At 41.4% G+C, this 18344-nt stretch overlaps 4 protein-coding genes across 16 annotated transcripts in view; 3 read left to right on the forward strand and 1 right to left on the reverse strand.

Moving 5' to 3' along the window:
- dock10 (dedicator of cytokinesis 10) overlaps positions 1-1333 on the forward strand; it is a 59275-nt gene extending 57942 nt beyond the window's left edge. For 8 of the 11 annotated variants that reach the window (XM_079354942.1, XM_079354939.1, XM_079354945.1 and 5 more), the window contains 2 exons: positions 114-189; positions 359-1333. In XM_079354942.1, coding sequence (XP_079211068.1) covers positions 114-189; positions 359-417 — 135 coding nt within the window. In that variant the 3' untranslated portion in view covers positions 418-1333. The remainder of the gene's footprint in view (positions 1-113; positions 190-358) is intronic. The other 3 variants (XM_079354947.1, XM_079354944.1, XM_079354938.1) reach the window with 1 other exon arrangement.
- A 1515-nt stretch (positions 1334-2848) lies between these two features.
- Positions 2849-6733, forward strand: LOC306830153 (uncharacterized protein). 2 transcript variants are annotated; one of them, XM_079353430.1, is made up of 4 exons: positions 2849-3486; positions 4065-4284; positions 4475-4637; positions 4715-6733. In XM_079353430.1, the coding sequence occupies exons 1-3, from the start codon at positions 3177-3179 to the stop codon at positions 4602-4604; spliced, it is 660 nt and encodes a 219-aa protein (XP_079209556.1). In that variant the 5' UTR covers positions 2849-3176; the 3' UTR covers positions 4605-4637; positions 4715-6733. The 2 variants fall into 2 exon arrangements, with proteins under 2 accessions (XP_079209556.1, XP_079209555.1); XM_079353429.1 differs by having other exon boundaries at positions 4475-6733.
- cep57 (centrosomal protein 57) lies at positions 5606-11264 on the reverse strand. 2 transcript variants are annotated; one of them, XM_079353425.1, is made up of 11 exons: positions 10944-11264; positions 10615-10789; positions 10085-10285; positions 9857-9978; positions 9572-9694; positions 9122-9199; positions 8772-8849; positions 7851-7931; positions 7531-7754; positions 7288-7432; positions 5606-7204 (listed from the first exon to the last, which is right to left on the reverse strand). In XM_079353425.1, exons 1-11 carry the CDS (start codon positions 10983-10985, stop codon positions 7028-7030), a joined length of 1446 nt encoding a protein of 481 aa, XP_079209551.1. In that variant the 5' UTR covers positions 10986-11264; the 3' UTR covers positions 5606-7027. The 2 variants fall into 2 exon arrangements, with proteins under 2 accessions (XP_079209551.1, XP_079209550.1); XM_079353424.1 differs by having other exon boundaries at positions 5615-7204; positions 8772-8855.
- Positions 11265-11427: 163 nt separating this feature from the next.
- mre11a (MRE11 homolog A, double strand break repair nuclease) lies at positions 11428-17877 on the forward strand. Its single transcript, XM_079353423.1, has 20 exons — positions 11428-11516; positions 12159-12232; positions 12364-12496; positions 12867-13027; positions 13115-13202; positions 13330-13471; positions 13587-13701; positions 13858-14043; positions 14155-14326; positions 14431-14511; positions 14597-14726; positions 15208-15308; positions 15413-15583; positions 15673-15732; positions 15821-16001; positions 16535-16621; positions 16806-16861; positions 16954-17015; positions 17197-17296; positions 17507-17877. Exons 2-20 carry the CDS (start codon positions 12213-12215, stop codon positions 17546-17548), a joined length of 2088 nt encoding a protein of 695 aa, XP_079209549.1. The 5' UTR covers positions 11428-11516; positions 12159-12212; the 3' UTR covers positions 17549-17877.
- The last annotated feature ends 467 nt before the right edge of the window (positions 17878-18344 follow it).

The raw sequence follows: 18344 nt of genomic DNA on the forward strand, positions 1-18344 counted from the left end.
CGGGTGTCATCTCTTCTTATGCATTGTTTTAAGTCATTTTGCACTTTCACACATTTTGAACATCAGTGTCTGTGTTGTCTCTATGCTTTTTCCTACTCCTCCTCTCATTACAGCTGCAAAAACGTGTTCTTGCTGCTGCCAGTGTTTCATCTCTTTCTGCCAGCTCTCTGTCCACTCTGTCTAAGACTGGTATGTCATGTCATCAAAATCCTCCGTGAAAGACATCAAGCTTTGTTTCTACACGCTTAATCCACTTTTCCCCCACCTCACATCCCAGTCTATGCAAAATCCACCCTGTTACCAAACGGCTGTCTTTACCCTCTTTTTGAGTTTTATTTTGTTTATTTTCCTCCTTCAGATTCCTCACACAAGACAGCCAGGAACGGAACGGCACAGCGCCTACTGAACGGCCAATAGCCTCATTAGTAGAAGGACAATTTTTCCCCTGAATGTCTTCGGAGTGCCAGTTTGAGCCTCATTCTGGAAATCGTGGAATTGTGACTGATGGTGAGTGTAGAGAAAACAAGGGAAGAAGAAGTGTGTAGACTGTGGTTGTGATAGTCTGTAGTCCTGTGGTTGAACGTTGACTATCTACAGTTAGAAGCCAGGCCGCTGGACTGTTAGTTTCTGTTTGGTTTTGGTTTTCGAGACTCCATGTGCAGAATGGACCCCTCTCGGCTTACACACTAACAGACACAAACAAACAAATACATACAGTGCATTTTTTTCATACACACAAACACACAACATGCGCCTTCTCTCCTCGACCCTGTCCCCTTTAGAAAACAGTGACCTTACTGAGCTTGAGGTGCGTTCAGCTGTACTTGTAAAATAAAGCTTCATGGTGCATTTTAAAGGTTTTTACATGTTTTATGTTCAGTGAGGTATTGTACTTCAGACTATCTAAAAACAACTTGAAAGATAACTAATGTGAAAAAAGAGGTTTGGATGACAGGTCAGAAACTGTAACTAACACACAAAAAGTTGAGTTGAACGCACCTCACGTTCCTGTTTGAATGTAGAGCAGCTCCACATACTACTTTGTATCCTTGCTAAAGTCCTGGAAATATCAGCTCGGCAATTTTCAAATGGAAACAAATAAAAAACAAACTTATGTTTTGTAACATTTCTATGATTGGATTTGCATTGTTACTGTTATTATTTCATGTACTGTTTTGAATTGTAAATAAGAAATATTAATATTTAAGAATGTTTGAAATGTTTCTTTTTATAAAATATACAATATATAAATATTTGTTTAGCTGAATTTAAAAAAGAGCAACAACTAAAGTTTTATGTATAACATTTCAATAAAATTTTGTTAATGTCCAAATGTGTTTTTGTTTTTTTCACCTGCTGTCCTTATATTAGAATGGCTTCTACTTTGTGTTCCTTTCTTTTATCTTTCAGGTCATTGCACTCAGATCACACCCTCTCCTGTTACTGTTGGTCCAGTCACTCAGTGTGCTAATTGCATCCAGATTTCAATCATTTTGATGGGAGAAAAATACCTTTTTAAAATGAAATTGTGTCACAGTGTGCTCCAGCTCCTCTTATGTCACTGGATCACTCACGCATCTTTTAGAATTTAATTCAAAAAGAAACTCAGATTTTTCCGTTAAATAAAATCAGAGGGAAGGGAAGCTGCTACTTTAGTGAGATGTTTTTTTTGTGCAAAAGCACAAACTTCATCACACAAACGTATATAACTATAACTCAGGTTAAGGTGTAATGTCATTTGAGAACCTTCTCTGTTGAACAGTTTTCCACCGGATCTAGTATCAGTTTTGTTCCAGTTGTGTATAATTACTGATCATGCATAGAGAGAGCAGTGGAGTGCTTCTTTATTTATTGATGTTAAGCTTTAGGTTTAAGGCCCTGAACATAAAAAGAGTTAAGTGGTCCTGAATGTGCAAATGCTGGTTCAACATAATGAAGTCTTACCACTCCTCTGTCTTTATAGCTGCTGACAAATTGACAGCTCTGTTCCTTAACTCTCTCTCTCTGTGGTCACACACCTGAGGAGCAGTAGATTCAGTTTCACTGACCTCCTGCCTCTTCTGCAAAAACTCACTGCCAATCAGTCTTCCTCTCTGTCTCCTCTCCTCCCCCCTCCCTCCCTCTGTGCAGCCTATTCTGTGAACCAGAAAGAGAGGACTGATTGGGTTTCTCTCCTCCTCTGACTGGCCTATGTTTGCCTGTCTGGATCTCTCCTGGAGGCCTGGACCCTGTCAGGGTCGGGTTACTGAGAGCTAGGACACCAACAAGAAAATATATTTCTGCTAGCATCCTGTACACATAAAGCAGTACTTTATTATTGTTCAACTATTTGGGAAGTTTTACTCCACTTTTGCTACGTTCAAAAGGGATCATACAATCCCTGCCTTGGCCTGAGGTCATCCTTGGGTTGACCTTGTGACCCCTTACTTTCTCAGCTTAGATCAATGACACATGACTATACATTTTGTAGACTTAAATCAGTAGCAAACCACTTATGTATTCATATATACGGTCACTGAAGTCTGAAGAGGCTAATTAATGCAGAAATTAAGTTTATTATGTTGGGCTAACTTTTGTATATTGAAATCTGGGTTAGGTATGAAAGAGAACAGCTGCATATCTGGTCATTTGGAAGGGCAATTAATCAAAAATAATATTTGGCATTCCAATCAAGAAAAAAAAATGTGAAAGGTGGAATTTCTCAGTTTCTTTTCTTGATTTATCTCTGCTGACAGATTTAATTAATAATTTAGAGACAGGATATTGTAATCCCAGCAGACACCAGGGCATTACATCAAGGTGGCAGGGGTGCCAAAAAAATCTTCCTTTGTTGTCTGTAACTTAAACGTGAAGTTAGACACCTTTTAGCGGGGCAAAAAAGTGATTGTGCAAAATGATTTTATTTCAGTGACTCTGCAAGTTATGTAGGTCTCCCGCCGTGCGAGCTCCTCTGGAGTGCACATTTCATTTCCGACCGCTACTTAGTTTTCCTGAAACTGGACTCCAGGCCTGATAAATAAAACATTGTGTGTGTGCTGCTGGCTGATCACTGGAGCCCTTTCAGCTGTATAAGTGGTGAAAGGCGACATAATCTTCCCCAGAACAAGATCTGGGCTGAGATTGAACTCACAGGCAGCCAGCAGGAGGACCACACAAGCCTGAGGAGTAGCAGCAGCATGTTGGAGCCCCAGCAGCCCGGAGAGCTCCTCCTGCACGAGTCCCCGCCGGTGGTGTTTGGGAAGCCATGGTACTGGCAGCGCAGCAGCAGCGCCATGGAGAGCACGCGCAGCCTGGCGCATGTCATCATGGAGATGCGCGAGGAGATCAAGAAGCTGGAGGAGGAGAACCGAGAACTAAAGGGGGACTATGGTCACCGGACATTTAGGGAAGGCAGTAGAGTTTCTTCAACCGCAGAGCAACTTGAAAACCCTTACTTAAACCTGAGGAGGAATGCGTCTGCGCCAGACCTTGAGGGACAATATAAAGGTATAAACTATCAGATCAGCACCACAGACATACTAAAGGGTCAAATATACAACCTTTGAAAAAGTTACATATCCGAAAGGGCATGTTTTAATGGAAATTAATGTAAAAATGTAGTTTAAACACCTACTTAACTGGTTTGTTTTTATTTCGCCCAACAACACTAGTGAAACCTTGAAGAATTAAGAGAATTGGAGGAACCATTTTAAGGCTCGCCACAATGATTATGGGTGACACTTTCATTTAGTTTAAGTCTCAAAAGATACACACAAAGAAATCTGTTGAGTAGAGCAAAATATCATCCTCCTAATTCCTTTTTAGTATTTGGTCCAATGCTAAAGATCCCACAGTTCCCATGCATGACTGTCAAAGGTTATAGGAACACTGAAATGATAAGATCACAATCCCATTAAGTTGGTTGTCTCACAAAAGACAGATTAAAAAAGTTAGAATGTTCAAACATATAGACGATTTGCACATGTTGAAATGTGATTAAATCGTAGCTTTTTTGCTTTAATCGTCATTTTTTTCCAATCCGTCTCTGCACTTCAGAAATTAATATTTTTCACATTACACTACAGAAAACACCGTCATGACGGTCAGGAGGTACTCTATAACCTCCAACCTGTCTGGTGTAACCATGAAAGAGGGGGGGTCTGACAGAGCAGCACGGAGGGACACTGGATGGGAACGACTACAAGAAGACATCCACCATCACCATGGTAACAGCATCTTCGGAAACTCAGCCAGAGGAGAGGTTACCAACAGGCACTCTCTGCAGGAATATGTTCACAAAAACAGGTACAAAAAAAAAAAAAAAAGCTTGAGCTTGTAATTGTATATTTTACAAATAGCCGACACCTGAAATAAGTCTGGTTTAGGAGAGTCTCTTTTGATAATATGCTACATTTGTCTCTTTATATTCTCTAGAATTTATACAGTGTGTGTTTAGATTTGTAGACTTAAAACTCATGTACCTTTGACATTTCAGGACAAAGGTAAAAACCGTGACATTCCTTCTACCAGTGGATGACATTTACACCAGTAGACCCGTTCTCACTAAGCACCAGGAGGGACCTAAAATCACAGAGCTGGCCTCCATATCTGAGACAGATTCTTGAGAGAGGAAGCAGAATCTTTACAGGACTATGGATGTGAGGGCATGAGACAGAATGCAGACACAAACTGAGCCTCTTTGGCTACCTGACAGGTCAGCCTCTTTTTAATTTAGGTCAGGCTGGACTGGGGCCTTTAACTGGTCGAGCCAGGAGGCAGACTTTATCACACCTGACCACACAAACGAAGGACTCTGGTTACAGGTGTTTGTTTTCATGCGGCCATAGAGATCCAGGCCCAGTCAGCAGCCATGACACTTGGGGGGCCCCCCCTGCATCGAGGATCAGATGTCTGGACTTCGACCTGAACCCTGGGTAGTTATGGCGTGCAGGTGATGGCACTTTAACAATTGTGGACGCTGACTCAGTCCTCGTGAGCAACTTCAAGTTCATCACTAATTCAACTTCGTGTCTCTTCTTTAATGGTCGTCAAGGGAGTCACCTGTGTGTTTAAACACGTGACCAGTTTCCTGACACTGTTTCTAATGAGGCCCCTTGTAAACAGTACCAGTGTTTGACATACATACTGTGTGTAAAAATGAAAGTAAGGCACCTTAAACAGTCATTGCAAGCTCATTTCATATCAGTGTTATGAAATGTTTTGATATATTTTAAGGCATTTTTTAATTGTTGTCATTATATGTCACTTGACTCCTTCCTGTGGCTAACTTTAAAATGTAAGCATAGTTCAGTTAAATGACCTATTTACGTGACTAAATAAACTGAATTTGAATGCTGTGTAAATGGTCCGCCCTCGGGCTGCATAATAAGGGGAAATAATGATTCTATTATTTTCTATGTATTGTGACATCAGAATCAGAATTGGTTTTTATGGCAGAGAATTAATATTTTTGAATAACAAATTTCATATGACAAGTGAACAGGCTGAACTGTGCTGATATTAGATAAAACCAACTGAATAATACACTGTGTGAACATAATTCAGTGTATTTACCAAAATGATTTGATAAACATGGTGTAGAAAATGTCAAAGCAGTGTCATTACAGGAATGGATAGACATCAAAATGAGATATAAAAGCACACCCTTTCTGTTTTATCTGACAGCTATTTCAATCTAGCTGAATTAGGCTTATAAATCAGTGTCATAGATTTGATACAGCACAGAGGTTCAGGTCCTTCTTCAAGGCTGCACTTCATCAACCAAAACAAGCGGAAAACAACAACAGCACTCAGTCATAACAAACATAAATACTTTATAATCTCAGAGAATGTCAGTCAAAATAAGGGCACTCGTGATGGTCAAAAATATCAGAATCAGAAATGAATACAAGTATTCTCAACTGGATTTATGCAGACACACACACACACACTTTGCATCAGCAATCCTATAGAGCAGTGTCATTCAGTTCTCTAAACAAAAACAAAAACACTAGCTTTTCAGGTCCTTCAGCACGTCATAGGGCAAAAAATGTTTTACTTTTGTGACTGTCAAGTAAAACCAAAAGAGTTTCTGCCGCAAAGGGATATTTGGCTGTATTAAAAATGATGTCTGAATATTAGACAATATCGAATATTTTGTATTTTCTGGGACTTTATTACCATACAATCTGTCAATACCTAGAGGTCTAAATGGTACGTGAATTAAAATGCTTGTGTCCAGCCACATTGCATCTTCAGAAAGCTGAGCTGTGATTTTGAGAGTTTATGCCCTCTGCTGGTGAAACACTTAAACATGTAGTTGGGGAAAAAAGGGGGACACCAGGCTGACGTCAGGGTCAATAGCTCTATGGAAGACCAATAAAAGGTATTTAAAAAATGGCTTGACAATTAATTAAAAACTATATATGATAAGATATGTTATTTTAAATGGCTGTTATTAAAAAACAAAAAAAAAAAAAAAAACAGTAGCTCACTTGGGTTGGGAACCAGAGGTAGCTGGTTCAAGTCCCGAGGCAGACCATAATATAGAAGTTGGTCTGGTAGCTGGAGAGGTGCCAGGGCACTTCCAGAGTACTGCAAAGGTGCCCTAGAGCCAGACAGCGAAACACCCAACTGCTCTAGTGCGTTCCCTGCATAGCAGTGTGTAGCAGTCACACTCTGACATCTCTTCACTAAATGTCCACAGCTCCTGTGTGTAATTCAGGCCCAAAACATGACTTTCAATCACAGAGTGTGAAACCATTATTTCCCTCTGAGATGAATCATTTCATTTAAAAAAAAATTACAACAAATAAACAAAGTGACCAAAAAAATGATGTAAATAAAGTATTTTTACCGTTTTTTTTCTCTCTCAACGGATCATAGGATGTAGACAGATTAGGAGATATTTGTTTCAGTTTGGTCTGAGATAGTCAGGCTGATTATGGGTCAGTGTCTGTGAGGATGGTGAAATAATGGCCGAAGAAATATATGTAGCACCAACCAGATTATTAACACAGCAGGCTGTTTTCAATTCCTGGTGGGGTTTTCAGGTTCTTAGAGAGGTCTGCAGAGCCTTCATGTCCCTCAGCAGCCGCAGGTTTCTTTTGCTTCTCTCTCCTGGTCGAACTTTGACAGATCCCGCAGAGCGACCTCTAGTGGACACCGTGGTCGTCACTCTGACCTCACTGCACTTAGAACCAGCCTCCTTTCTAAACTTCTTTATCTAGAGAAGAAAACAAAACATAGCCTTAAATTCTCTGTTTGTTTTTGTGTGTGCACTGACTTGTTTCTGTCGTGAGAACCCGCCTGTGTTTTGTGTCTGTCGAGCTTTCTGATCTGCTCTCCTTTCCTCTCCATCTTCAGCAGCAGTGTCTCCTGCTCCCTCTGAAGCGCTTTTCTTTCCTCTGCAGACACACTCGTCTCCACCTGCCTCATCAACTCTTCCTGATCCCTGTAACCACAGACATACATATACACACGCATTGAATTAAATGTAACACCACTCCAGGCATCTCACACCTTGAAGAGCTGCCATGCAACAACACTTACAAGCTCATGAGTCGCAGCTCCTCCTGCAGAGCTTGCAGCAGCTCGGACAGCTCCTCTCCACTCGCAGATGAGGAAGTAGAGGAAGAGTCTGAATTTCTACGACTCCCTGTCTTGTAGCTGTTGTTGGATAGGACTCGACTGTTGCAGAGGTGTGGCTGGTGGCGTTTCAGGTCAGACAAAACTGACTGGACGTTTGCTCGGACTGAGTGGCTGCAGCCCACTGACTGAGAGTCAAGACAGAGAAGAGAATATTACAATTAAGGAATGAATTCAATAATAAATTCCACTATATTTCAAAACCATATGGTATACATGTTTACCATTCCAGCAACAAAAGGAACATCTCTGAGGCTCAGTCTATAGTGTGGCTGTGTAGCGGAGGACTCCTGTGGTGACGCTTTCTGGAAAGGAAAAAATCCACAGAGTAATGTTAAAACACAAGAGCTGCAAACAAGAGCTGCACTTGTGTGTTGTCTCTATGACAGTCTTTATAAAAATAGAGCACTCTGTATGATCACTGCTCCCTTTCGTTATCAAACGGAGAATGCTTGCCCTCCGACTTTGTCTGGACACAGAGAAAAGAGTCTGTGGTGTGGGTAAAGGGCACGATCCATAGGAGACTAAAATATGGGGAATACCTTTTTTATTTTTATTTATTTTTTTTTTTTAAAAGAGCGCCTTACTGAAAAGTCAAAAAGAGAGCGGATGCACAAAAAAAAAAAAGATGGAGCACTCAGAAAAGACAGCGGGGGCTGCACTTTTTCTCCGGATTGTTGCTGCTCCTGCAAATGCTCTCTCCTCAATGCTAACAATGGATAAAAAGAGGCTGGTGCTAATAAAATAAGACTAGGTGGACACGGACCAAAAATCATTTTGATTAATGTTGATTCATTACATTAACAGACTGGACCATAAACTCTTATATTACTTATGTTACTTATTATTATGTTACTATTAATAACAACATATTTAAGTTTTTAGTTTGAAAGACATCAAAATCTTGAATTGAATCATACTGAAACATTCTAATAATTAGTATTTTAAATGATTAGATTAAATAGATACTCCTTTCATTTCATTCAGTTTTACAATTTCATTTCCCTCATTTACAGTGCATGACAAGTTAGTTCAACAAGATTGACTATGAAGCGCTCTGTATTGTTCAAACCTTGACAAATTGAAAGGAAAGGAAACTATTCTAGGTGCATTTATTAGTATTAAAACCTTGTAAAGATCTTTACCTTTGATTCGGGCTTCTTCTCTTTAGACTGGCCGGGTGACACTGACTGCAGCAGTATCCTATTAGCCTCCAATCCTGTCTGCAGCTGACAAACACACACACACACACACACACACACACACACACACACACACACACACACACACACACACACACACACACACACACACACACACACACACACACACACACACACACACACACACACACACACACACACACACACACACACACACACACACACAGATCAAGCCCGTTTCTGGGTCACATAAACATTACAAGCTGTCGAGGTAAAGTCCAAAAAGGAAAATTGTATCTAAAGAGAAATACAAATCAAAGCCAGCGTGTTACCTGATTTGCCTTATCCTGGACCAGCTTTCTTTGGTGCTCCTCCTCCTCCAGTTTCATCTCCAGCTGCCGAATCTTCAACTGGCACATTCATCCACACACACCAACGTTAATAAGGTCTATGTTTTCGCCTGTCTGTGATATCTTGATGTGTCAGGATCATTCTTGTTTAGAAACACCAAACGGTGGAAACATGTGGGAGTCATTGATATGCTGCTGCCAATGGTTTTATAAATATTTTTAAATGATTCTCCCTCTCAAGTTAAGCATTTCAAAGGTAGAAATTCACAGGAAGGCAGCAGAAATGCACAATTTAAAAGCTTAATTCGTTTGGTATTGAATAAATATGCCCCCCTCAGGTATTTAGGGAATCCTAGTGGTGGTAAATTGAGCCAAGCTTCACAATGTAAAAAGTTGGTTCAAGCAATCTGAGTAGTAAAGGTCAATATTTACCTCAGCATCGTTTTGTGTGCGTGTCAGCCGACGATACTCCAGCTCCAGTCGCTCCAGCTTCTCCAGCTGTAGTTTCTCTGTGCCCGACTGTTTATCATCTGATTTAGCTGTCTCCATGGAAACCTAAAGGCGTATAGAGTAATTAATACCGTTCTACAAACCTACTCACTCACACATAGTCTTTTACACTCAAATATTCCTTTTACTCAGCTTGTTGTGTATCTCAATGTCAAGAGTTTGAGTGTCTGTAACAAAGCCTATGACATGAAGAAACACCAGGTTAACCTGCTGTGTGAGAGGGCTGCTCTTGTCGGCCTTAGCACTGCGCAGCATCCTTCTCGTGTAATCCAGCTGTCGCTCCAGCTTCACACAGCGAGACTCCGCAGCAGCCAGGTGGCTGATTAACACTGTGGAGAAAAAAAAAAGAAAACACAAGAGGACACCATAAGACACAGGGGAAAATAAATAACATCTGCCAAGAAGGTTCAACTTTGCTCACATACATGCACCCACCTTGATTGCGGTTGGACTGGCCCCTTTTCTCTTTTGCTGTGTCGGTCTGATCATTAAAAAGCCTCCTTGTGACTTTATCACTCTGCTGGTGTATGTGTGATTCATTTTTCCCCAGAGTGTGCATACTGAGTTCAGTTTTGCCTTTTTCCAACTCCAACCTCCTGATCTTATCCTGGAGGTTCCTCAGGGCAGAGAGGATCGCTGCACAAGAACACACATTGAGTTTGTTTGTGTGAGAGATTAATTACAACACTGTAAAACTTTTAACTATTTACTGATAGATTTCAAACTTAGGGTGCGACTGTATCGTTATGGTGTTATTATATAAGACTCTTAGTTTGGGATTGATGACTAGAGGGAAGGATAATGTTGAAGGCTGAATAGAGGCCTGTGCAGCTGAGACATTCAAGTAGTGTGGCATCATGTTGCACATGCTGTAGCCATGGAGCTGTAAACACCACAATACCTGAATGGAAACTTTCGGGAAGGGAAATTTCACAACCCAAACATACAGATGCACAAAAAAATACCTGCACTACTGGTCTCTGGGAATGCCTTGCTGGGTGATGATGGGCGAAATGACTGATGTGTGCGTGCTTGAGGAGTGTGACGCACATATGTGTTGATGAGAGGACAGTGAGCAGGATACTCTTTATAAGATGTATGTGACAGGCTCTCAGTTACTCCACTTGGTGGACAGAGCTCCTGCAGAGAAACATGGCTACATGTCAAAAATAAATAAGATCATTAAGGGAAACAATTAAAGGCTATGATTACATCTTTAAGAATTCAAACTACATCAAATGCAACCTGTATTAGCGAACCGACTAAATATGAGGGCAAAATATTGTAAAGCTACCTTCTCCCGCGTCGCATCAGCTGTTTTTGACAGATTGTCCATTGAAAGTAATCGGATGCACCGTGCCTCGCTTGTGCAGAAGCTGTTGTCAAAACATGCACACGCAAAACACAGTAATATACACAAATGCAGCTAATGGTTTAAGGTAGAGAAGCAAATCCTTTTTTTTTTTTATTTACGACTGGCAGCTTGCAAGCTAAACCCCGCTTCTGCAGCTACCAGTGCAGCTAGTGTGGGTTGTGAAAACAAATCATCACTTGACAAGCCACGCAATCCAGGATATGTGATGGGTTCGGATGATTTATAACCCAGCGCTCCGCGTTACCTACTAACCACGTTAGTTTACAAAGGGGGTGGGAAGACCGGCGTGCTTCTCTGTATAAAACCAACGCACATGATTTGTTTACCGGAAGTGTAGTTTATCCTTCGCTGTGACTCCGCAGTCATGAACGGCTTTGCTTCCGAATAAAACTACAATACCCCAAAAATGATGTGCGAGGGGGCGGGGACAGAGCTTGCAAGACTTGCCGGGATTTTAAGGAAAAGTATGCACGTTTTCGGTCTTTGGAGGAGGTGGGTGTCTTCCACGCTTGTTGTTTGTAGCATGTATTTAAACTTGTAATAGACTTTTTATTCAGACTTATTTGTGAGTCATCCCCGTTAAACTCAGAGTAAGTTAGCAAATAACATGCAAATAACAGCAATAACAAATACAGTAATCATTTCCTGTCAGTCGTTTCTAGCTTACATTGAAAGCTAATGTGGTGTTAAATCAACATCATGCTCTCAATCAAAAGGCATTCAGTAACACCTCACTACTGCTAGCTAATAATAATAACGATAGCAATACTTCAGTGACTGTTCATTGTGAGTTAGCTAACACCAGTCGTTCCACGATGCACTTTCTGTTTCTGTTTTGTAAACATGACTCCCATTGGGAAACCCTATAACATAAAACAAAGAGAAATAAAACTTTATTTATTTATTTTTTTTTTTACATTTTACATTTTTACATTTTTACACGTTTTATGAACTCACTGTCTTGACTGACTTGTTCTTGATGGACTAGTTTGGCCTTAACTTTACATCTAGCTGTGCTATCAGTAGGCGCTGCGATCTTTTTGTTGCATCCCTGCATTTGTTTATTCAAATTAATGTTTTATTCTCCCCTAAATGCTTTATGACTTAATGCATCCTTTCTGAACCTGTTTGCAGCTGCGCATTTTGCTGACAAACCTGCCAGGTGTTCTTTACACATCTCACATCATCATGACCTCAGAGAGCAACTTGTGAGTCTGTCAGATGTATTACCTATTAATCATAGAGACGATGTGATGGTTAGATCACAACCAAGTTTACGGTTATTATCTTCCAGTTTATAATAATAATTTATAATGGCTGTATTTCGGGCCTTTATTAGGGATGACGAGGATACCTTCAAGATCCTGATCGCGACAGATATTCACCTTGGTTACCTCGAGAAGGATGCCATCCGAGGCAATGACTCCTATAACACGTTTGATGAGATCCTTAAATGTGCCAAGACGAATCAGGTGTGTGCGACTTCATGATGTCTTTGTGTATATGGTTTTAAAAAAGTTGCCATTTTATTTATTTATTTATCTTTATTTGTATAGCGTCAATTCATAACAGGTGTTATCTTGAGACACTTTACAAAAAGCAGGTAAAGGACCTTACTGTTTGTCTGTTAACATTAACGAAAGAGCAGGCAACAAGACCATGCTCATCATTATGTTTACAAAAAGCAGGTAAAGGACCTTACTTATGGCTATATTACAAGAGCCCAGCTTAATCCGCCATAACAATCAGTGTAATAGATACCTCCCTCTGATTAAATTGAGATACTAAAGTCCAGCTGATCTAAATCCATGCGCTGCTTTCTTTACACTTGTTTACTTGCAGGTCGATTTAATCCTGCTGGGCGGTGATTTGTTTCATGAAAACAAGCCCACCCGCCGATGCCTCCACACATGCATCACTATGCTCAGAAAATACTGCATGGGGGACTCGCCCATACACTTCAACATCCTCAGTGACCAGACCATCAACTTTAACACCACCCAGTGAGTTCTGCTGCATCCTGTCATCGTCGCATGTTCTTGCTGAATGAATGTCTGATTAATGTTGTTATATGTGCTGATTGATTATAGGTTCCCCTGGGTAAACTATCAGGATGAAAACCTGAACATCTCCATTCCAGTGTTCAGCATTCATGGTAATCATGATGACCCCACTGGGGTAAGTTTTGTCAAGTATGATGGTTGATAATTAAAAAACATCTTCAAACGCAAGAATGTGCACGTCTGCTTTTTTTTGTTTTTGTTCCTAAATATTGCTGTAATGTCATGTGACTTTCCTCCTCAAGGCTGAAGGTTTGTGTGCGTTGGATCTGCTCAGTGCGTCTGGTCTCGTGAACCACTTTGGTCACTCCCACTCAGTGGAGAGGATTGAAATCAGTCCAGTGCTCATGCATAAAGGCAGCACCAAGCTAGCCTTATACGGCCTTGGTGAGTGTGCCTTTTGTGTAATTTTGGTCTGCATTCTCCCTGGTTCCATAAAAAGAATACAAAGTTGTTTCGGTTTTAATTTTGTATTTGTGTGTGTGTGTGTGTGTGTGCCTAGGCTCTATCCCAGATGAGCGATTGTACAGGATGTTTGTCAACAACCAGGTGACTATGCTTCGACCCAAAGAAGACCAAGATGAATGGTTTAACCTCTTTGCCATCCACCAGAACAGGTGTGTGCCTGCATGTGAATGTTGATGTCAGACTAAAGGAGAACATATAGGTGTACATTTTATTTGTATATTGCTAATATCCACAAAGAATATCTGTTTTGTCGATGCAGGTTTTGAGTTGCAAAGTCGTCTGTGTGTTGTTGTTTTTTTTGCTAGGAGTAAGCATGGACCCACTAACTATATACCTGAGCAGTTCCTGGATGAGTTTCTGGACTTGGTGGTGTGGGGTCACGAGCATGAGTGTTTGATAACACCAACCAGAAATGAACAGCAGCTCTTCTATGTGACGCAGCCTGGCAGCTCCGTCGCCACCTCTCTGTCCCCTGGAGAAGCGACCAAGAAGTACGCATAGACACACACACACACACACACACACACACTCACAGTTTTCAAAATTCGGAGTGGGTTCTTAAGAGTGGTAGCAACTTAACCAGACTGTTTGAATGGATGTAGGCACATTGGACTGCTGAGGGTGAAAGGTCGAAAGATGAACCTGCAGAAGATCCCTCTAAAGACGGTTCGCCAGTTCTTTATCCAAGATGTGGTGCTGGCTGACTACCAAGACCTCTTCACACCTGAGACACCCCAGGTCACGAAGAAAGTGGAGAACCTGTGCTATGCAAAGGTCACCTTTAAGACAAACAGACACTTGAATATCTGTCTTTAAACTGTCTAGATAAATGATAATAGATATAGATGTTAAAATACATGATTTATTTCTCTCTGTAGGTGACAGAGATGTTGGAGGAAGCTGAAAGAGAAAGACTCGGATGTCCGCTCACCCCAGAGAAACCTCTTATTCGCCTGAGGGTAACAGAGACACGTATCCAGGATTTGCGCACGTCTTAGCATTAGATTTTTACTTTGAAATGATCCTCTCCATTTTCTCCCCCAGGTGGACTACAGTGGGGGCTTTGAATCATTCAACACTGCACGCTTCAGTCAGAGGTTCGTTGACCGTATAGCCAACCCGAAGGACCTCATTCACTTTCTCCGACGGCGTGAGCAAAAGGAGGACGTCAAAGGTGAAAAGCCCGAGACACATTGATCACTTTTTTGTAGATAATAAAGTTACCCTAATCTTGACTCTTGAAAGGTCAGACATATGGCACTGACAGCCATTTGAAGGCGGAATTCTTCCGTCCGTCTCTCGTGCGGGTGAAGTGTTTCCACCCCTGATCCGCCATCAGATGTAGTGGCAGGCGTAACCGGGGTGGGGGGGGGGTGGGGGGGGGGGGGGAGACAAGCTTTTATTGAATAATGTCAGCCAGGCCTCTTGTGCTCCTCTTGCGGTTCTGCATGCCATAATGCAATGTGAAATGACACACTGGAAAACCAATACTGTGCCATAATTGGTGCACGATGTCGGTAAAAGGGCGTTATGACAGCAGAACTTTGTAAGAGCAGCCTGTAAGCAGCCATAGACAGCGTTACAGTTTAATACACGACAGATACAGTAAGTGTATAGTTAGTCTATTTGACATGTGTCAACTTTTGTATTTTCAGATGAAGTCAATGTTGACTACAGCAATATATTAAAAACAACAGCAGTCGAGGGGCTGAGAGTGGAGGACCTCGTGAAACAGTACTTTGAGACAGCAGAGAAGGTACTTCTCTTCACTTTGTCACTTTGATTTACAAGGCGACATGACATTCATGAACGTTTCCCGTTGTGTATCACGTCGAAAAGTGTGCGTTTGTATTTTCACAGACGGTGCAGCTGTCCCTTCTGACCGAGCAGGGCATGGGCAAGGCCATTCAGGAGTTTGTAGACAAAGATGAGAAAGAGGCCATCGAGGAGCTGATCACGTACCAGTTAGAGAAGACACAGCGCCACCTCCAGGCCAGAGGAGTAACCACAGAGCAGGACATCGACACAGAGGTAGGGCAATGGGCCTGAACAAGGGACAGTAGGGCAGATGAAATGAATGTTGAACATCATTATAAAAGTGCATGTATCGACATTTATAGATCCAAAGATTCCGAGACTCCAAAAAGAACACGAATGAAGAAGAAAAGGAAATCAGAGAAGTAAGTACTGAGAGTCTAACAAACTTGGGATGTTGGCTTGTCGGGTTTTTTTTTTCTAACTGTTTGTGCTTATGTTTCTTTTACACAGGCTATCAACAGAGCAAAAGCTCACCGTTTAGAGCGTGGAGATGAGCCTCTGGATAAGGACATATTAGATGACCTTGCTGATGTTGATATGGACTCCGATGGAGGCTCGGTCCCAACCCCTCCCCCCACACGAGGCAGAGGGAGGGGCAGCAGAGGGCGGGGGAGCCGAGGGCGAGGGAGAGGTTAGGTTTTCAAAGTGATTTTTTTTTTTTTTTGCTGTTATATAATGACAATGGGAAAACTGACACAATTCAATCTATGAAGGAATGTATTCCTGGTGCGAGACAATGACTCAATACACTACAGAAGGTGCATTCACACATTCTAAAATCTCCTCAACATTCTTCTGAATTGTTAAGGGTGAGCTGCATGTGTGAACTCAAACAGCCAAATGATTCAGCCCAGCTTCAAACCAGAAATACTCCTGTCAGCCTTTCAGTCAAATATACTGTATCTTTGGATCAGTGTGTGAATGCAGCAGGTAGTAGTGAAGAAAATGCACCAGGTGAAATTACGATTTGCCAGACATGCAGCTCCATTGGAAAGCAATAGCACTTGTGCACAGTGTCCAAAACATGGCTCTTTTGATTAGCCTCTTGTTTTACTGAAAAGATTGTCCTTTCATTGAATTGAGAATTATAAACAAAGGAGGGACACATGGTGTTGTGCTTGATACTGTATATAGTCTCTCTGAAATGTTTCTCTGTTCACCAAGGTGCTGCAGCCTCTGAACCAAAGCCAGCCGGTCGAGGTCGCTCCCAGAAATCCTCAGCGGCAACCCAGAGCAGAAGCATTATGCAAGGTATAAGAGTTTGAAATAATGCGCGCAACTGTGACCATGAAGAAACACACAATTTAATGATTTGGTATGTAACACTAATAAGGCCGACTTCAGGCCTCACAGAGATGTTACCTGATGTTACCTCTGCTGTGTATGAATCTAGTTCACGACATTTTTCTGCTCTTCCTCTTCTGTCATCGTTCAGCGTTTCAAGCTCCATCCCAGAGGAAGTCTCAGACTTCGTCTTACTCCGTGGATGAAGTGAGTTAAATGGCAACACACACGCATTAAACACAAACACGTTGATTCTTCCACACAACACTTCTACTCTCCTACTAACGTCACATCTGCAGGTGACCATCGATGACTCAGACGATGACATACCCGTCATGAAGGCTTCCCGACCCCCTGCAAGGTAGGTCAGTTTTTGATCTACAGCAATTGCCGTCCTGCTCAATCTATCGACAGATTTACGTACAGTAACTAAGTACGTACTATTAACACACGTACCTCAACCAAGGGAAGATTTAAACATCTGTTTTTATTCTTATGTTTGTCAAATTTGGGTCCCTGTGTTTTGTTTTTTTTCCCCACAGAACATCGTCGTCATCTTCATCCTTCGCTAAGCACGGCTCTCAGAGCCAGAGTCAGTCTTCCAGAGGAGTTGCATTTGATGACAGTGATGATGATGATGAGGTATACAAGAGTTTCATCCATTTAACATGTAACTAAATTATATAGTTTTCGGGATACAAAAAAAAAAATGTATATCCTTATTTGTCACATTTCTAACTCATTGTGTGTAACGTTACCTTTTATAACTGCTTTCATAAATGATCCTGAGAACTCTATCATCCTAAGACATGAGGGTTTTGAAACTTTGGACTCTTTCTTTTCCTTCTGCAGGATAACCCATTCAAAGGCCCGAGCCGTGGATCACGGAGATAAACACGACTGCTTCTTTACGTCACGACTGCTTTTCTACGTAATCAGCAAATTCTTAACGGTCAAGTGAGCCGCTGCGGTTTAGTTCTCAAGGACTTAAAAGTACAGTTTTCCTGATGTTTCCAACAAAGACTCAAGAGGATCAGCTTCGTCCGATCAGCCTGTTCTGGTGAAATGGCATGGTTTAATTCTGTAGTGTGGCTAGGTGGGGGAAACTTCCTGTTTGTATCTGAAGCCACCACCTCAACCCAACAACAGGTGGAGCACTTGTCACTGGTTTGTGATTGGCCTCTGTTGTTCTGAGGATTTAATAAATGTTTGTTCATGTCTAATCAACGTGTCTCTTTATAACGTGTACCTTGAGAAGTGTGGTATCAAATAATAACAATAATAACTTTATTTATGAAGCACCTTTAAAAACAAAGTGATTTAACAAATGGCAAAAGAAAAAAAACAACAGTAACGAACCCATATAGTGAGATTACCAACAGACATACAGTATAACCAAACCATCCTAAGGACCATGATAAGAATCCAGCAAAGACAAGAATCCAACAACACAAACTGAGGAGAAAAGATTTCAGAAGACATTTCTCTTTTCACTGGCACCTACCTTTTCTCTGTGTGCTACATTGCTTAACATATTTGGGGTCCAAGGCTATAGAAAACGGACTCGGAGCCCCAATGTTTTGTGTCTTGCTGTTACAGTATAAGTGGTTCTGTAGCAGGACATGGTAGATATTTAAAAGTTAGGTAAAAAAGATTCTTTACTTGTATAAGTTACTTTTCCACACCAGAT

Source organism: Symphodus melops (genome assembly GCF_947650265.1).
Source record: "Symphodus melops genome assembly, chromosome: 10".
In the NCBI taxonomy this organism is placed as follows: Eukaryota; Metazoa; Chordata; class Actinopteri; order Labriformes; family Labridae; genus Symphodus; species Symphodus melops.

What these genes read in the sequence shown, in the direction of transcription:
- cep57 (XM_079353424.1), bottom strand. Translation starts at nt 10,985, where the DNA reads ATGGACAATCTGTCAAAAACAGCTGATGCGACGCGGGAGAAG. An exon ending in CTGATGCGACGCGGGAGAAG is followed by an intron (nt 10,790 to 10,943) that starts GTAGCTTTACAA and finishes GTTTCTCTGCAG; the next exon opens with GAGCTCTGTCCACCAAGTGG. An exon ending in GCACACAAAACGATGCTGAG is followed by an intron (nt 9,200 to 9,571) that starts GTAAATATTGAC and finishes TGAATGTGCCAG; the next exon opens with TTGAAGATTCGGCAGCTGGA.
- mre11a (XM_079353423.1), top strand. Translation starts at nt 12,213, where the DNA reads ATGACCTCAGAGAGCAACTT. An exon ending in AGAACCTGTGCTATGCAAAG is followed by an intron (nt 14,327 to 14,430) that starts GTCACCTTTAAG and finishes TTCTCTCTGTAG; the next exon opens with GTGACAGAGATGTTGGAGGA. An exon ending in GCAAAAGGAGGACGTCAAAG is followed by an intron (nt 14,727 to 15,207) that starts GTGAAAAGCCCG and finishes TTGTATTTTCAG; the next exon opens with ATGAAGTCAATGTTGACTAC.
- LOC306830153 (XM_079353429.1), top strand. Translation starts at nt 3,177, where the DNA reads ATGTTGGAGCCCCAGCAGCCCGGAGAGCTCCTCCTGCACGAGTCCCCG. An exon ending in CCTTGAGGGACAATATAAAG is followed by an intron (nt 3,487 to 4,064) that starts GTATAAACTATC and finishes ATTACACTACAG; the next exon opens with AAAACACCGTCATGACGGTC. An exon ending in GAATATGTTCACAAAAACAG is followed by an intron (nt 4,285 to 4,474) that starts GTACAAAAAAAA and finishes TTGACATTTCAG; the next exon opens with GACAAAGGTAAAAACCGTGA.